General features: G+C 39.6%; 1 protein-coding gene across 9 annotated transcripts in view; it reads right to left on the reverse strand.

Annotated features, from left to right (window-relative positions):
* mef2aa (myocyte enhancer factor 2aa) overlaps nucleotides 1-13,816 on the reverse strand; it is a 63,545-nt gene that overhangs the window by 25,013 nt on the left and 24,716 nt on the right. For all 9 annotated transcript variants that reach the window (XM_069163550.1, XM_069163555.1, XM_069163557.1 and 6 more), the window contains one exon: nucleotides 9,127-9,330. In XM_069163550.1, coding sequence (XP_069019651.1) covers nucleotides 9,127-9,330 — 204 coding nt within the window. The remainder of the gene's footprint in view (nucleotides 1-9,126; nucleotides 9,331-13,816) is intronic.

Genomic DNA, 13,816 nt, shown 5'->3' on the forward strand with positions numbered 1-13,816 from the left:
AAAGTGAACATGTCTAATTTTAAACCTGGAATATTAGCTCATTAGTTTGACTGGAAACTAATGCTTAGAAGAGGGTACCATGGCTTGTGGTATTTGTTGTTGAATCTTTTTTTTTCATTTTATGCTCTGTAAGAGACCCTCAGTTTGAAATGAGACATATGCAACGTAGTTGAGAGGGTGGAAAAAAAGCACTGACGTCAATGAAGCACGACATGTGCCAAAAGCAAAGATTTCTTAGCAGTAACCTGGTAACAAGCATCTCACACACACACACACACACACACACACACACACACACACACACACACACACACACACACACACACACACACACACAGCAGAGGCATAATAAAACAATGAGATGTGGTACGTGATGGGTTTAAAATGTACAGGAAGACAGTATTTGATAATGTAGTTAAGCCATTCAGTGAATCAAAAGAAAACACTTGTATGGGCCTACAAGACAAAAACCCACATAAAGAGCCCTGACACTGCTGGTTATGGCCAGTTTCATTCCAATAATCAGACTACATTTTCACACTTAAAGAATCAAGGGCTATTACGTATTACGGAGTAGTCTGCAGCCATATACTTGCATGAACATTACCACAACTGTTTCATTACACAAACTAGAAGAGAACACTGGTGACCTTTTTTTTTTTTTCCGCTAAAAGCCCAGAGGAAAAGGAGTCCTTGTCCTATAAAAAGAGGCACTTTGAAACCCAGCATGATGCTCGCAACAGAACCATTAATACTGCTTCACTCGCTGTTGCAAGAGAAGACTTTTCAGAAAACTCTCACCAGAGTACTCCAGGGGAGTTTTGAGTCATGTTTTTGGCTGGACATCAACAGCGTGGCCAGCCATCTATACGCAAATATCTGTCACTGAGTAACTGAGTGACTAAGTAATAAAGCTACACAATTGGTCAGCCAAATGCTGCAACTTCTTGTATCCATTTCACATTAAAAGCCTTTGTTTCAAATTAAAAGCCCTCCAGCATTTCATGCGCAGTCCAGCCATATACTTGGTTTTGACCTGGTTTTGTTTAATGAAAAAAGATCTAAAATTCTCTGATTCCAGCTTCCTAAATGTGAATATCTTCTGGTGCCTTTAGTCCTCTAGGAATATATTTTGGTTGTGGTTTGTTGGTTGAGAAAAAAATTAAAATAAAAAAGACAATTTAGGCTGCACCTTTGGCTTTAGGAAACACTGGTCTACATGTTTCACCGTTTTCAGACATTTTAAAAACCAAACAGCTATTTGATTACTTGAGAAAATTAATCTATTAATCTCAAAATAGTAATAGCCCAACCATACCATATACCATCTTTAGTTCCCTCTGCTCTACACATAAGAAAGATCGAGGCTATATAAATGAAGCCCTGTTAAAACTGTAACTGTAACATAACCAGAGGCATTCCAGAGGCAAAGATAACCCTTCTCTCTGTTTCACTGTAACATTTGTGAGTTGTTATGTATTTTTATCGTGTCCTACTGCTCTAGTCTGAAAATAGATGGTGCCGCTGTATGAACAGTCAGTGTGTTTGTTTTGACAAGCAACATAAGTTAGCTCTGGAGCTGACCTGGCCTGTAACATAGGCCCGAAGGTTAAGTACCCGCTCTCAGGTAGACAAAACACTCTGTGCACACAGGAAGGAGCACCTCTTCACAACATGGTGTGTTTATATGTGTGAAAACGTTCCAAATTATCCTCATATTTAAGGTAATCTGCAGTAGTGCATATGACCTCGAGTTATAACAAGTATTAAAAAAACAAAACAAAAAAAAACATTTTAATATCACTCCAATAAACCATTGAAGCCCAAAAGTGCATCTGCAAAAGTACTTTTTTCTGTAATATTAAAAATGGGTTGGCTGAAAATTTCATATATATTGAAAAGCTTTGAAAAATCAACATCAAACCAATAAATCTATGTCAACAGCAATGACATTTGATTTATCTTAAAAGGAATATTTCATCACTGCCTCTGTGAGCTCGGTGGCGAAAAAGGATGATGATGGTGCAGTCGAGGGGAAAGAATGAAGTAGAAAGATACTGGTGAAGATCTGGAGGTGGAAATCAAGCTATATTGAGAACTGACGATGAAGTCATTTAATCTGTCTATTTCATGGACTCAACTTTTGCTTGTTTTACCTATTTTCAGTTGAAGTGAAAACCTCTTTAAAAAAAAAAAAAATCACAAATTTTCACTCTGACATATAAATTATAAATCCACTCTGCAAATGTTGTTGTTGAATTTAGACTGTTGCTTTGATCTTTTGGAAACACACCAGAAAATGTAAGATATTATATACAAAGAATGAGCAATTTGGCCAGTCAGACATTAAGAGAGAATGGTGTAATCTAGATACGAAATGTTTAATTATCTTGGTATTGTACTTTTCCAGAAACGGCAGCTCACTTTTGTTTCGACGAAAAGAAGAAATAAAACTGTAATGAAGGCCAGCAAATTTTCTGCAGACCTTAACCACAAACTAAAACCTGAAAGAGTTGGTTGGCTAACTTTATCAAAAGGTAAGAGTAAAATGAGGAAAAGATAATTGTCTAAATGTGCTGAATAATGTTTCAATGTAATCGACTTGCTTGAAATTTTATGAAACACAAATGCATACTTTACAAAACCTTATGGACTTTAGCATTTGCAGACTGATCTTCTGTGATCATTAAGGATTATTGGCAGAATCAGTGGAGTCCGGGCAGTGCAGTTGATTTACAACCAGAGGAAGGAAGACAAAACCTGAACTCAGATTACATACTTTTTAAATTTCACAAGTAGATTTGTACGGAGTTATTGTCTTCACATAATGACAGACTGACTGAGCAGCAGCCTTGTTTAAATTTTAGACATCAACTCAAGAGACCATTGTCTCTGTAAACAGGAAACGAGTTTGGTCTTTCCAGAGAAAAATACTCTGTTGAAAAGGAAGTGATGTTGCTTTGTGTTTCTGGCAACAGCAGTGTCAGTTTCTTCAGAACAAACAAAGACAGAAAATACCTTTAGTCGAAAATGACAGCAGTAAAGACCAGTGGTGGATTGGTAATACGGGGCGGCACCCCCCACCCAACATCGTGAGAAAAAAAAGACTACTTTAACGTGTAAAACATAAATTAATTATATAATAATAGTTTGCTTGTAAGGTGGACCTGGTAGTCTGCCAGCGCCTGTGAGCATTCAATAAAAACTGTTTACAAATTGTATTTAGTTCATTTCTGTGTAAATACATCTACTTCCTGGTGCGGGCCGCCGGCCAAATGAGACTGAATGCAAGTCCTTCAACTTTTGGCAACCATAGGACCTGAAGTGGCTCTTCAATTGGCTGCTTCAGATTTTCCCGACCCTCCCTCTTTTATTGGCAGCGAATCTGTGTTGTTTTACGTTTCTTTATCTAATGTGATTGGACAACTCTCGACGTCGTCTTTCAGGTTCACCTCACATCCGCCATTAAGTATTTACACGGTTACTCCTGCTTCTTTCCTATCTGACCGGCAGCGGAAAATTCGGTTATTTCTAGGCACAAGACGAGTATCCGGTACCGATAATGTACTTTTGAGGAGTACGAGTATCATCTGAGTAAATGTCTATCCGTGTTGAAGAAGGCTTCTAACAGGCACTAGCTGTGTGCACATATCAGGGCAGCTACACACAGAGCGTTCCTCGTTTACTCTTGTAGTTTGAGATTCACTGGCCATGCTGTCAACGGAAAAGAAGCTGGTGACTGACTTTAACCAGAGACTCATTGAGAAATTTGCCGGCCAGAAGGACAGGAGGGCAAAATTTATGTTCAAGTAGTGCTACTGGCTAGTGTTTATACAATATTAGTGTGTTGTGTTGTTTTTTACTTTTTTTTTTGGGAGGGGGGCTTTTTTTTTTTTTTTTTTTTTTTTACATTTCAGTTTCAAAAGCCTCAAGTGGCAAATATATGTCTCACTCTTCTATTAACGTACTGGTGTCGAGCACTGTGTAACTTTAAAGCTGCTATCTGAGCTGTGCGTTAAGTGGTTCAGGCCATTAACTACACTTGATGTGTCCGTTTTCCAAAACAGGATGTCAGGTTTCAGTTTTATGAATTGCCATTAACTTCGAGATCCATTTACAGGGGTTTGTTTGAGGTAATTAGTAAACAATATGGCTGAAAAATGTGCGTTAAATTACCAAAGAACAATGATGTCACGTTACATGCAGTAGTGTACATGGAATGTAATTGACATAATATGCAGTAAACCGTCTAAAACATAAAGATTAATGTATGTCAGACTCTGGACTTGAAGTGATTTCGTCAGCCTGCTTTGAGTATTGTAGGATCTGTGCTCACTGTTAAACCAACACAAGCAAGCTGCACACCACAATATTCTAGACAGTCTTCAGAGTTGACTGAGTACTGATCTATTAAATATTTGCAAGGCTGAAGTTCTTTTCCCTCATAAATAATTGATCAGAAATTCTGCAGATGAAGGGTGAAAGAAAAATTAAATGCGGAGTGTGTTTTTGTTCATGTAAAGATGACGGGTACATGCAAAACAAATGAAGTAAACTAGAGCTACAGCCTGTAAAAATGAACCACTGACTTTGCAAACACATTTGTTAAAGTAATATTAGGATCTTCCTATTGTAATCTGAGCATCTGATCTCTGATGAGCCCATCAACCTGAAAACGCTTTTTTTCTTTCTTTTTTTTTATCGAAAATGTAAACAGTTGTTTAAAGATAAAATGACAGATTTTTCTATTATACTCATCGCTGTCTATTTTTAAGAAATATATATGAAAGTGAGAGTCTTCTTTGAGTAACATGGAATTCCACTATTCTTCAATTCTCATGAAATAAAAACAATTATAAATCAGATTCATTGAATGCAGGTTCTGGACAGTTTTTTTGCTCATTTTTTTCTCATGCTCTTTCATCTTTCATCTTTCTTCCTCCCCCCCTCCTCTTCCCCCCACCACCACCACCACAAGCCCATTCCCCAGCCTCTATTTCCAATGAGCCACCAGCAGGAAGATAATTGATCAATCATGCTAATTGAAGAGTCTGGACAGCTAGACCACCACAGCAGATGTGCCAATTTGCATTCATTAAGATAGAAATGAGCCTTAATCACTGCTCAGCCTTTGATTGACGAACATAAATATCCCCTGTCTGAAAATCCTGGTGCCCATTCAGCCCAAAGCTTTTAAAAATATTCACTCTGTAACTGGTAATAACATTTATTTTTCTTTGAGCTGTAAGTCACTGGAAACACTTCTTTAGCATCATCTCATGTAATACAATGACTGTCTCCATCATTGAAAAAAATGACATACAGAGTGTGGGACGTGATGATTGTGTATATTGCTGCTGTCACTGTAAAGTCTACAAATGGCAGTCACAAATAAACAAACAAAATAGAACAAAAAAGGGCGGGCTTCAGATGAAAACACAGGGCCTGACATTCAATAATGGCAAATATTTACATATCTTATTAATAACGCTCTATTTATAACCAAAGTTGATAGTGTTCATGAAAGAAAACCTAATGGAAATTACCTGATAATTTTATTCTCATTTCCTCTCACTGGAGTGGTCTTGTGAGACCGGGACTGCTCCTTCATAAATAGAGAGGGAACTGTCTGATTTTTTTTTTCAAGAGGCACAATAACAATGGCCGCCCCTCTTTATTATGAGTAAGATAAGCAGAATTTCCCTATGAATGATCTCGGAGTGTTTAATGTCACAAATAGGGCAAAAGACACAAAAAGGAGCTGTGGAAAGTCAATTCTTTGCATCCAGTTATTTACAAGGCATTGGTATTCTACTAAGATTGCATTTCCCAATCGGGTTAAAGGCTAATCACAACCTTGATTTTATAAGTGTTGAGTTAATGTTGATTCCGTGTGCCTGCAAACCTGATTAATACTAATCTATACAATACACCTTAATTGTGTTGAATTGCTCAAAGTGAGGACAGATAGATGCCAAATGAAGCCTGTGAAGTTGCGATCTCATTTCAAGGTTTCTCCTGGAGACACAGGGATCTTTCTGTGTGCAGGAGAACAGTGTGAGGTTATAGCAGAGCACGAGCAAAATCTCATTAGCTCCATAAGCGGAGAGGGGAGTAAGACTAAATATTATTAGATTAATCTAATGACTAACGGCAGCATTTTCATTTGTGGTATAAACAGAAATTCAATAAGTAATACAATAGAAACAACACCATGAAGCCTTCGGTCATGAATACTCTGCTCAACTATATTAAACACCACATTCACTTCCAAAGAAAAACTTACGGCAGGCAGAGAATTTTCTGAAAACCTGCAGAGAGGTCTGCTGAAATGTTTGTACTTACAAAAGAATAACACTAAAGTGAACATTAAAAGACTGTTTTCTTCTTTCACAGTAGGAGCCATTGCTGGTTTCCAGGACTGTGATCTTTACCATATTCTGAGAATACAATAAATTATATTGTTTTATCTAGCTGAGTAAGAAGATGTATAAAAACTGGCCTTGTGATGGACTGGCGACCGGTCCAGGGTATATGACACCTTTGACCAAAGTCAGCTAGGATAAGCTCTATCCTACGTGACCCCCGCGTGACCGGCAACAGGAAAACACAGGTATAGATAAAAGACAATCCATGGATGGATCTATGAAATACTATGAACCTCTACGTTAATGTTATTTTGATTTTTATTAACAATTCAGAGGGATTTATTTGTCAAATACAGGTGAATGCATGTGAATTTTATACACCTGTCGCCCGCAGTGTTGGTAATGTTAACACGTGCAGACGCGCACAAACTCACATACACACACACAGGAGAAAAATCGGAGCCCAATGCTCTGCTTTGGACTGGGAGCCAAATTTGAGACAAAGTCCATAGCCCTCCACTGGGTTATCAAACTGTGGCCAAGGCATGCATCCATCTGTGGAAAACATGGAGACTGTTCTCCCACACTGCACAGCTCAGCCTTTATCTACAGATGGTACTACTGAGCAGGAATGTGACCTTTGATTTAGTTTCTCGCACGGAAAGAGCTTACCACTGAAAAGTGGGAGAGGATTTTTCTTGCCTCCCAAACTGGACAAATGAGCACATGGTTGTTTGCATGGCAAAGATTGGTTTAACACGATTTAAAGATTTAGATAAGTGTCCAGTTTAAGTGTTTTCATGTGAGGCCGATTTCACTAGATAAATGAGGGAGGGGTGGATTCTTCCCATCATTACAAATGCGTCCGCTCCTCCGTTGGTTTTTGCAAGGATCTGCACAGCTCTGGAGAAGCACAAAGACCGGAAAAGGTCTGACCGACAGTTGGGATTAGGATCTCTCTGAAAATATGATCAGATCATAGCTTCCACAGATTATCAGCCACCTCTGACACACGGCTCTCAGGCCAAGTGAATAGTGGGATTGTGTGGTGATGTTGTGAAGTGGACTGGCTGGGTTACTTCAGCTCTGCTTCACTTCTGAACCTTGACCACATAGCTAGCAGGCAGAGGGGGATTTTTTTCAAAGATGCTGGCCGAGCGAGCGGGGACAACAGTGGCCTGTTCTCGCCTTTTGTACAGTGGGCAGCTTCCTTGAGAGCAGCCAGCAGTACTAAGAGGGAAAATCAGCATGGGCTCACTAGTGCAACATTATGCACAATGTGTGTTCCAATTACATCATGCTGTTCACATAAACATGCATTTGCAGACCACAGATATATGTGATAAAAACAGCCCGAGGAAGGACCCAACTGATGTGTGGTGTGTTTGCAGCAAGTCTTGTTTAAAATAAGACAGCTTCCAGAGTCACGGCAAAAACAAATTTGTGGTCACTGTTATGTAAGGAATGTATCCATGTATTTTTTATGCAGGTGAGCCCGTGCTCTGCTCTGATGGAAGAGTGACTGCATGAGTCTACTGAATGCCAGAACACTCTTCTGCAGCTCTGCCAAGCAGGTAATTCACAAGCAGTGGCAGCATAAATAAAAGATAATGGGCCACAGCTGACTCCTTCATGCTGCATGTAATTTCACTAATTCTTCCAAGAGAAATTCTTTTCAAAGCTCGGATTCTTGATTTTTTTTATTTTTCTTTCAATCCCACCCGACTTAAACTCTTAATATCTCCTAATTGTGCAGCAAAAATAAAAAATATGATGTATGTTTCAGTAGGCAGGTGGCAGTGAACACAGAGTATTGGGATGCAGCAGTTTGCAAGGTCTTACCGCAGAAAGTGGAAATCTAAGTGGATTTCAAATAATAGCAAGATTAATGGGCAACTTCATACCGAGTGTCACGATTTCATCAATAAGCATTAACATACATTGTGTGCGCTTTCATTTCGTCAGGATGAAGATACCGGCCTCTTAAAGCAGATCTTGAATAAGCAGAGAAACCACACGTGTGCCAAGGCAAGATGTTTGGAACAGGATGTATCCCTAATCATTCTCATTTACTTTGGCTTTTACACTTTTGGCTGACAATTTTGTATGCTGGCATAACAAGTGGCTTACTCTTCCGCTAGTCGCCGGGCATGGAGGAGCTGCCAGGAACCTCAAGTGCTTGTTGAGTTTTATAGAGCTGTATGGAATGTACTAAACACTGTATTTTCACTGAAAAAAAAAAAAAAAAGAAGAAGAAGAAATACGGCAGCAACAGCCAAGCTAACTGTGTGTACTGAGGAGTAGCCAGAGAACTGTGCCCTACAGGTCCAATATCTATGGGAAACAAGGTCAGCAATGGTGATCTGCAGCTACTGTGTGCATGCGTGTGCAGAGATAGGTTTTCCACGTCAGTTGATGGGCACGAGAGAGGCTGAACTTATCAGGGAGTGCAGACCTCCTGTGCCCTATCTGAATGCCGACTAGAAGGAAACTGTTACTTGTTCCCAACTCTGGCATGTCTGAAGCATTACTCTTAGCAGCATTTACAAAACAAGCAAACTGTTGTCGCAAAATAAATGTAGTTTATATTCTGATTCCAGGACTAAAATAACGAATTCAGCCTTAAATCTCATAAATGTGAGTGTAGGTCTTGTGTAACAAATCATAATGAAGAGAAACTACTTGGTCACTGTGAGGTTTGAAGGCATGATGTGAAAGACATTTTCCATCACAAAGTGAGAAAACAACACTCACTCACCTCTACAATGTCAGAGTTGGTTCTGCTCTCATGGGGCTCGTTGTACTCTGTGTATTTCAGCAACACTTTGTCCATGTCTGTGCTTGCGTACTGGAACAGTTTGTTAGAGCTGTTGAAAATGATGAGGGCTATCTCACAGTCACATAGTACGCTCAGCTCATAGGCCTTCTTCATCAAGCCAAACTTCCGCTTTGTGAAGGTAACCTGAGGAGACACACAGAAAACAAGACCATCAGAGGAAAACAGTTTCTCTAATTTAAAAAGATCAAAGTCAAGAGAACAAAAGAGAGGAAAGTAAGTGTAAATGTGTATTTCTTATTATAACATAAAGCAGCAGTCCATGTTTACTGGGCAATTATCAGAGGTAAAAGGAGTATTCACATCTTTTTATGAGTAAAATTAGCAATTCCATTAGAAGTCAAATTCCTGCATTTTAATTTATCAAGTAAGAAAGCAAAAATACTATCAGCAAAATGCACAAAATGTAAATACTCAGCTGCTGTTACGATGTATATGTATATGTTATATTACTGGATATTTGTTTTTCTGCATTCATGTATAAGCAGCATGAAAATGCTGTCACTGGTCAAGGTGAAGCAAATTTCAAGCATACACATTGTTGGCTACAGCAAAATATCACATTTTATAAAGTATTTGCACACTTTGCATGCAAAACTGCCGGATAAATGTCGTAGAGAAAAAAATATAACATTTGAAGTGAAGTGGAATTGAAGTGTTTAGTAAAACAGAATGTACTCCAAGTAAAGTATCTCAAAATTGTACTTCAGATTGGTATTTGAGCAAATGTAACAACGACAACAACGCTGCTGTAAACAACGTTGACAGATAACAAGATCATCCCCCCCTTAAGGAGTGATTACAATAACATATTGCATGTCTGAAATGTCTAGTTATCAGGCCAGAGGTCAGGGTCAGGAGCCCGTGCCAGCGAGCTGAGTAAGAGCTTTGGCAACAACGGGGGCCCATACATTACTGTAGCCCCTGACTCCATATATGGAAAGCTATCTCTGTCGTGCAGCATAAGCCTTGTAACACGAGCCCTCAGATGGGACTTTAGGTCATACATCACTCCAATGGTAACGCAACCCTCTCTGCAAAGTGACTTTCTGTCCTGTAACTCTGCTGCTCCGTCTCTGTGGTCGCCTCAGACCCGTTCACATATGTCATTATGTTACACCAGCTCTTTACAGTCAGCTACACTCATTTCTTAAACTAAAAACATTATTCATGAGGAGGGAGGATAGAAATTTGCTTGTTTTTTCCTTTGGTTTTGCAATGGCTGTTTGCAGAAATCAGATGTTTTGTTAGTGCGTTTGTCTTGTGAAACGCATACAAATACAACGTGGCTTGTGAATGTGCTAGTAAAAGCTGTGCGTAGAGCTACAGAGGAGTGTATGAGCCTGTATTCTCCATCAGTTTTACTGACCTACTAAGAGAGGAGTTGAGCAGATGAGATGGCTTTGTTCAACTTTAATTGGTCACAGCTTGCGGCTATACCCTCATTTTAACTGGTATAATGCAGTATAATCCTATGTGTTGCATAGTGTATGTGTAACCGTTCAGGCAGTGGGGTCACTCCAACTGTGATAAATGAATTTCAAATCTTCCACACTACAGGTAATTACACAGGACCATTATTCCTGCTCTAGACATCAAGCAGCCTGCCTTCGTGTCATTTTCTGTTCAATGCACCAATGGATTCTAACATGGCATGTCTTGAAATGACAAGGTTTAAAAAAAGGGAGAAGAACAATAAAATAACATGTTCCCTTACAAATTGTAGTCATATAAAGCCTTTGAGCATGTTTGGCTGAACAGAAACGGCATTGTGCACTTCATTCTTTATCTTCATTTTCTTAAGTTAGACCATGGAGGCAGACAAGAGGATTTGTTGTTGTGAACAGTTTTCGGTCTCTTTCAACCCATTTGGAGCACTCAGCTCTAACCACCTGATACTAGTCTCCTCTGACTAAACACCAGAGCTGCCCACTCGCTCATTCACCTGCTCGCAAATGTGTTTGTTTGCCTAACCAACTGAAAGGTGGGGACTGTCCTGTGGGAAAACGATTAACAAATTGTATGCTCTTTAGCAGATGAATGTGGCTGTTAAGCCATGGAGATGTCACCTTTCAGCAGGAAGCCCAGGATGAGACGCTGAGCGAGGACTTTGTTCCACCTGGATGCATGGCAGAGTGCTGAGTGCAGGGCTGCTGACCCAGGCACCGCTTCATTTCAACCTCAACAAAACCAGCTTCTGCATGCACTGTCATTAAAGGTGACAACCATATTACTCTTCTGTACTTTCCCAGTTAGCTTCTTTTATACCAATTTGCCCTAGTTTTCTCATTTTGTTAGGATATCTAAGAAGTTCAGCTTCATTTAATAGGTTAAGACACCAAAAAGCTCAAAGCACAAAGAGGAACATTCACAAATATAACCTCTATCCACCCCCATCTTGTCTGGGGTGACTGCTGCGACAGTGGAAAACCACAGACATCCTTGAGGTCAAGTGGGAGGCTCACTGGCAAAGCTTTCCTATGGTTCACCAAGTCAAAGACACGCACAAAGACACTCAATGTGGTTTTAAAAATTTGAGTCGCTCCTATAGTAAGATGTGGTACACATGTAGTCTAGCTCCCTGACTAATTCATGTAATTCACTATGGCAGGATTAGCCTGAGTATTGTAAAGCTCTACCACACACAGTACCAGTGCATGTTACAGCTGTTCAGAGAAATCAAAATGTCAGGGCAAAAGAGAAGGGGGGGCCATGTACAAACTTCCAATAAACTGGAGTGATTCCAACTTTCTCTGCTTTTGATAAGGTCATTATAACAACTCACACAATACCCGACAGATCAGTGACTATACCAGCATTTCATTTAGACCGTGCCAGCCTGAAAACTCGCTGACCTTTTAAGAAGCTCTAACGGTGTCAAGATGAAGTGATCATTTCTGCTTCTGCCTTCTTCCCAAGTGCTCCACCACCATATCCTGTATTTACAGAGCTTTAATTGAGCTCGGTAAGTTAGTTCTCATATGTGTAGTTTTTATACTTGGTATGAGTTTTACGTGATTGCAAGCTGACACGGCTTCTAAATTAGTATTTCAGTAAAAATACATCCGTTATATCAGTCAAAATTAGAGAGTGGTGCTGCAGCAGAGAAACACGTGCTCAAAGTGACAGTGTAGACCAGGGGTGTCAAACTCATTTTAGTTAAGGGGCCACATACTGCCCACTTTGATCTCAAGTGGGCCAGACCAGTAAAATCGTAGCATAATAACGACAATATTTCTCTATGTTTAAATCATTGGTGAAGGTTTTTGGATGATAAACCCTATTTTAAGGTCTTTCTACAATAAACTAGAAACATAAAGACCAAAAACTCAGACATCAGCCCACTGTTTATCTGCCCCGGCTCTCCTCTGCAGATTCCCTCGCTTTGTGACGCGTTTGACGTCAAACGTGTCACAAAGCGAGCAGCGAGCGCTGCTGCCTGTGGCAACGAGCGCTTCTGCCTCCGGAGCAGACATCGCATTTACGCTGTTTTTGAAGCAATTACTGGATCGATTAAAAACAATTACAAAACGTTTGTACTCATAAACCTCCATATTCTCATAGAAATGCAATTTATGTCTTTCTGTAATTTTCACACTTAGTAAAGTCATCCGGCGGGCCGAGCTGGACCCCCTGGCGGGCCGGATCCGGCCCGCGGCCCGTATGTTTGACACCCCTGGTGTAGACTCATCTTTTTTGCCTAAGATTTTTGCTTTTCTGGAACTGACAAAATCATTCAGTTAGAGAGCAACAAGCAAATTCGCCACAGTTATATCAGTCACAGTTATCTCTTTGATATGAAACAAATCACAGAGCAGCTAGGTTGGTAAATTGAAATGCAAAGTTAAAGATCTCCTCCAGACATGTTTGAAGATGTATCTGAAATACTCTACTTTGAATAATAATTTGTATCTGATGCGGGTTTACACAAATAAATTGGATCTTGTAATAATCCTTAAAATGACATCTACTCCTCACCCATTAACAATTCTAGAATCTATGAATATGCAAATACATTTCATTTCTAAAGTGAAACTGCTGGACACAAGATGCCTCTTACCACTATCAAGTCTATTCTGTCTGGATGTATACTGGGCTTTCAAGCTTCCAAAGTTGTATGAGTTGCATGTTGTATCAGGATTTGCTTTTTGAACTATTTGTGATGTCATCCACCATAGGTCCGCACCTTAAAATCAGATTTTCAATGAGTTTTAAACTCTGCACATCCATCATTCTGCACAGTAAAGCTCAAACATTTAACCGTAAGATAAAGAGGAAAAAAAATGTTTTGGAGTGGAAGGTGACTTTAACTGAAATTTGTTTTCCATGATATCCCAGTGTGTCCAATGCAACCTTCTGTGCGTTACATTTTTAGCACAAACATATGTGCCTGTCACACATACCTTTACTGCAATATTCACTTTTTGTTTTACTGTTTTTATCCCCCACTAGACAGACCCCGCCGAAGAAAATTTTGTAGTATATAACAACATATGCTACAACGAACCCTGACACACACACACACACATTCACACTGAGTTGATGTGTCAATCAAAGGGTCTATCAATGTCTGTCCTCAGGCAGAGGTGCCAAGATGACAAACAAGACATCT

Source organism: Embiotoca jacksoni, unplaced genomic scaffold (assembly GCF_022577435.1).
Source record: "Embiotoca jacksoni isolate LCO1_2020_lvr unplaced genomic scaffold, fEmbJac1.0.p SCAF_3, whole genome shotgun sequence".
Taxonomy (NCBI): domain Eukaryota; kingdom Metazoa; phylum Chordata; class Actinopteri; family Embiotocidae; genus Embiotoca; species Embiotoca jacksoni.